Source organism: Montipora capricornis, chromosome 7 (assembly GCF_036669925.1).
Source record: "Montipora capricornis isolate CH-2021 chromosome 7, ASM3666992v2, whole genome shotgun sequence".
Lineage (NCBI taxonomy): Eukaryota > Metazoa > Cnidaria > Anthozoa > Scleractinia > Acroporidae > Montipora > Montipora capricornis.
In genome coordinates, this window is record NC_090889.1 from 4,202,804 (window position 1) to 4,208,365 (window position 5,562).

General features: G+C 42.2%; 1 protein-coding gene across 1 annotated transcript; it reads left to right on the forward strand.

Moving 5' to 3' along the window:
• The first annotated feature begins 378 nt into the window (after window positions 1-378).
• Window positions 379-4,824, forward strand: LOC138057693 (uncharacterized). Its single transcript, XM_068903622.1, has 3 exons — window positions 379-945; window positions 1,985-2,984; window positions 3,613-4,824. The coding sequence occupies exons 1-3, from the start codon at window positions 385-387 to the stop codon at window positions 4,518-4,520; spliced, it is 2,469 nt and encodes an 822-aa protein (XP_068759723.1). The 5' UTR covers window positions 379-384; the 3' UTR covers window positions 4,521-4,824.
• Window positions 4,825-5,562: the final 738 nt, after the last annotated feature.

The window sequence follows — 5,562 nt, forward strand, 5'->3', positions numbered from 1 at the left end:
GACTGTCAAGCGAGTAGCAGTGAAACTTCTAGTGGCAACGAGTCACCCAAAAGCAGTCAGGCCACAAAGCGTTCTCTCCTGAATGACTTCCTACGTTCATGTGATGCTGATACGATCGGGCCACACAAAAGACGATGGGAGTTATCCAGCGTACGTACCAGAGCTAACCATGTATCCAAGGCGAAGTCCCTAATTGTTGCTGGCCTTAATGTAATTGCCCCAGGAGATGCAAGCTACCTTTGGGAGGCCGTAAGAAAATCTGGTTCTGTCGAGAAGGAACTGGGTATTGGCGAACAGCAAGAGGAGCAAAAATATCTTGAGGCACTGACAGAATCCTACCGAAACGCATCTTCCTGGGAAACGAGACGTCAAATATTATCAATCATGGGGGACCAGACATCGTTTAAACGCCTCCAGAGCTACATACCAGGTCTCACCGAATACCGATTTAAAATTGCAAGACAGCATTCCCTTCACTATGGGCGTGGGGCCGAAATACCCCGAGTAAGAAGCCCTAGGATGAGAGTGGAAAGTAAGCAGCTTGATCATTTTTTAACTTACATAACAAGTCCGCATGTCATCCAGGATCTCCCGTTTGGTCAGCGGTACCTCCGCCTCTCCTCTGGGGAGATACTAGAGACTCCAAATGTCATCAGGACGATGATTCCCAATAGGCTAGTAAAGCAATACCAGGCTTACTGCGCGGAAACAGATTTTACTCCATTCAGCCCAGCAACCATGCTAAGAGTCCTGTCCGCCTGTGCAGCCACCGTGAGGAAGTCCCTACAGGGGCTAGATTACATTGCGGCAGATGGCGCGAAAGGTTTTGAAGATCTGTCTCTTATTGTGGAACGCCTAAAAGATAAGGGGCTTGACAGAGAGATCGCTAAAAGCTGGGAAGTGTCTCTGAAGGAGGGGAAACAATATTTGAAGGCTGACTATAAGGTGTTTTTGACTGTCAGTGATTTTAAAATGCTATTGTTACTCCAGCAAAGTACACCACATTCCGTGCACTTGATGTCATTGCATACATATCCCAAGAACAAATATCCGTTTAACTCAAAGTGTACAGTGCTTTTTAGTTATTAGCTTTTTATTTAATTTGCTACGGTCTGTGGATTAATTGCTTTGAAAATATAACAATAATGACGGTGCATTTCATAATCATACAACTTTAGCCAATTGGATTGCCCCATTTTGGTCACGTGCATGTTTCTTGATACCCAATAAAAAGCCAGATCAAGATTACTCCGATTAGTTCAAAAACTGATGAAAACACTGATAAAGACAATTGAAAAAAACAGATAAATTAACTACCAGTACATAATGCATTTTAATTTGGGATATTCAACATAAAACTTTCGCAGTACCTTTTATCATTAGCGTCCAGATGATTAAAAACGAATTTGGACCTCTAATAGTTCGGTGAAAGAGCATCCATTTCAGCAAGGTCAGTACTCAAGGCTTGAACCTCGTGTGGTTCGTAGTCTTTGAAAAGTCCACCGCAACCTAAAACCAGCACTTGTACCTCTCTTAACCTCAGCCACTCGACGAAAATGTTCACAGCCGAATTATTTTTATATTCAGTTGCAACTGGAACGGCCTCGTTAACCGAATCACTTTCTTGGGAAGACGATTTTGGCGGGCGAAGACGACGTGATTCTGATTCGCTCTCCACCACGCCCTATTATGTCAATTTATTCAAAAGTTCTGCCTTTAAACTTACCCAAATATTGAATATTCATTTCCTTTACAAATTCCTATCACTTGTCTGATAAAACAAAAGATCATCACATTAAACTCATACTTTGTTAAAAAAAATTGAGCAGTCCTATCAAAAACTCGTGCTTCGTGTTTTATCAGGGATTCCAAACACCTCCAAACTATAATTATCTGTTTCTCGGTGTTTGAAACCCCTGCTGAAAACACTCGCACTCGTTTTTGACATATTACATCTAAATCTACGAGTGTATTGTTTTCCTAGGTTCATGTATCTGATTGCTCCTTTGTGGCGGACCATTGCAGTGAACATGCTCTGAGCGACAGCAACGACAGTGAACTAAGATCTCTCTGCTCACACACCCACAGTCTCAAGTGCTCGCAGTGTGAAAGACTCAGGGATGTCCTCTACTGTATGGAAAGATACCTAGTTGAGTCAAATGCAAAGTTCGCGCCTGAGGAGCTGGAAGATCTCTCGCACACACTGAATGAAGCAGTCAAGGCAATCCAGTCCTGGAAAGCCCACCAACTCAGAAGTGTTAGACAAGACGCAGCAAGAACTGTGTGCTTGAGCGCTTTAAATGAGTCCACTGTCCTTATCACACAGGATTGGGCAATGAAATTTTTACCAGTCAAATACAGAGAGTCCCAGTCTGATTGGTTTGGAAAGCGCGGGATATCTTGGCATATCAGTGTCATTGCAAGAAAAATCAATGGGCGGTATGAAAGTCAGAGCTTTGTCCACATCGTCGAGAATACATCACAAGACAGCTCTGTTGTAGTGCGCATTATTGAACATACCTTGAGGTCACTGAAAGAGGAGAATCCCGGAATCGACACAGCTTTCCTACGCCAGGATAACGCCGGATGCTATCATAACTCGGCTGTAATAGCATCGTGCTCTCTAATGAAGTTGAATACAGGGGTCAGTGTCCGTAGAGTGGATTTCAGTGACCCACAAGGAGGTAAAGGGGCCTGCGACAGAAAAGCAGCGACTATCAAAGGCCATGTGCGCAGATACATCAATGAAGGGCATGATGTGCAAAACGCCAAAGAATTTAAAACAGCCATCCTATCGAATGGAGGTGTCACCGGGGTCCGCGTTGCTGTTGTCGATGCTGCAGTTGCCGCTTGCGAACTGCCTCAGGTGAAAATGGATGGTGTAAGCATGTTAAACAACTTTGAGTTTTCTAGCGACGTGGTGACGGTCTGGAGAGCCTTTGACGTCGGCCGAGGAAAGCAAATAAGCAAATCTAAGCTTCATGGTAAGGAAAAAACCTAAAAGAGTATAATGGAAAAAAGTAATCGTCGTTTAATTCACCTTATTAGCTGAGTACGCTGTTCGCATTGTGAGCTACGGACCAAGTTTTGTTCTCGGAATTATGCCTCAAGGGAAAAGCGCACGGACAGAAAATCGAGGGAAAAGGTGGGATCCGTTACTTACAGTAATGATTTTGAACTTGGCTAATATCATGTTTATTTAGTGTAAGGCAAAGTGATTTCTCGCTCTGCGTCCGCACAGTAAGTTACGGAACTCAAATTGACCAGCCACAAAGCAAGAAAATACTCAGCTATATGATAATAATTATGCCATTATCACAAATATGAGTGGGAGGACAACCAGCTGTCGCCCTATGAAGACCTAGCCAGCTGGTAGTTGAAGAAACGTTGCGACTTAATCGTGTGGCATTGATTATATTTAAAGACTATCTGTTCTATAGAGATCAATATAAGGTAGGGTGTGGGCTAGCATATCCCTGTCACATAATATGGGCGCATGGCACGTATCCAGTCACGAAGAATGATAAATTAAACTGAAAAGCCCGAGCTGTTTAAAAGCAATAGGCTTTCCTAAGTCATAGATAAAGACCACTACTTGTGCTGTCTTTTTAGTTCCTGACTTTTTGCAAGCCTGCCGATTTGACTGCAACATTTCACCTGGTGATTTCGTCGGTGCATCCCAAGAAACTTCTAAGAAGCCAGGACCCAATGGAACCTTGGAAGAAGAAGTGAAGGACGATGGTGACAAGAAAGCTGCCACCATTCTGTTCTCCTGCCCAAATGAAGGTTGTGTGAAGATGTATGAGCGACACTCAAGTCTTGAAAAGCACTTGTCCTTTGGGAAATGTAGAATGATGCCTGAAAAAGAGAACTTACTAGACAAAGCTAAGAGGACATACCACGCTCTCCTAAAGGAAGATACAAGTACGGCTAAAGCACTAGAAGCAGGAACACTTGAGGTGACGGATGGTGTCAGCTTGTCAGAGGGTTGGGCTTTGAAAACAACAAAAAAATCCGCACGATTCAATGAAGCTCAAAAGAAGTACTTGGAGGATAAATTTAACCTTGGGCAGGAAAAAGGTCACAAGCAAGACCCTGAGAGAGTGGCAAAAGATATGCGTTTTGCAAAGAAAGCAGATGGGTCTAGGCTGTTCTCAAGCGACGAGTTTCTGTCCGCACAACAGATACAGTCATTCTTTTCAAGAATGGCATCTAAGCTGCGTCACGCTGCGGCGATAAGTGATTCCGATATTAAAGCTGCGCAACACGAGCAAGAGTTCTGTGATACCCGTCAGGTTGTACTAAATGAAGTACAGTTGCAGCACCCCATCGCTTATGACAACTTCAACCTGTGCGACATGCGTAAGAAAGGAAGCTTAAAAAAACTTAACATAACCATGCTAAAGATTGTTTGCGAGTATTTTGGTGTGTGCACAGATGGATTCCACGTGAGGCGCAAGGCGGAGTACATTTCTGCATTAGTGGAACTGATCGACGCATGTGGTTGCTACCCCGTCTGAGATCTGTATTCTTGATTTAAGTTGAAAGTCCTTGTATCCCAGGCATGACTAATCATATCTTTCATAGATTATTAATATAATCGTCATTATGCGGGAAATGAAAGAGTGTCGTCGTTGTTGTTGTTAATTGCACGTGTAACCTTTCAGTTGGGTTCTTTTGCCTATCCCTTGCAAGTTCTTTTATGCACCCCAGATTTCGAAACTGTGTAACAGCATGAAGAGAAACAGGATGTCGAATAGTTTGTTGTAGATAGTGATAGAAAGTGTATGGAAAACACAATACAGTTTACTCAGCTAAGTAATTAGCACCAGGCCGGTTAGCTAGATAAATCATCAAACCAATAAAGTTCCCTCCCCCACCATACTAATTTAAATGGCAATAATTAATTAAAGAAGCTTCCATTGCTCTTAAATGTCACGCCAAGATAAATCCACTGCAAGCCCTTAGTAAGGGGGCTGCCATTTATGAAGAAACACATTGATTTAAGGTTTTGGTTTAGAGGAATTAACCTTTTCGTCTGCGAATAATTAATTTTAATTATTACCGATTTTCATTATAATTTTGAACAATATCATATCAATTTTCCTTTCCTCAAAAAATACGAAAAAAATGTGATATTGCGTGACATCGTAGTCGATTGACAGCTTCCCTCACGAGTGACATGGCTCGGCGCTCTCTCTCTGAGTTTGCCTATAAAACTACATGTACTGTGGTTTCCAGCCAAGAAATGCTCACCAAGGTAAGGGATATTTTTTTACATATTCAATGAATCAAATCTAACATCGCTCTTAACACTGAAGATGTGTAAAATACTTTTTGAATAATTCGTCGATCAACATATCGTAACCGTTCAAGTTAGTTCCTCAATCTCAAAATATACACACCAAGTTTAACATTATGAGTAGATGCCTCCAAATTAAAAAAAAACAGCCTTGTACTTTAAAACACGACAGTAAAGCAAACAAACGAAAAGGAAGATGAATTTCTTTGAACGAAAGTCACGTTTTAAAGAGCTGACTGTTGACATGAAAGGTCAAAGGG

Bases quoted from the DNA above. Each gene is read 5' to 3' on its own strand.
- LOC138057693 (XM_068903622.1), top strand. From the start codon at position 385: ATGGGGGACCAGACATCGTTTAAACGCCTCCAGAGCTACATACCAGGT. The intron at 946-1,984 runs GTGTTTTTGACT...TTGTTTTCCTAG, and splicing joins ATTTGAAGGCTGACTATAAG to GTTCATGTATCTGATTGCTC. The intron at 2,985-3,612 runs GTAAGGAAAAAA...CTGTCTTTTTAG, and splicing joins AAGCAAATCTAAGCTTCATG to TTCCTGACTTTTTGCAAGCC.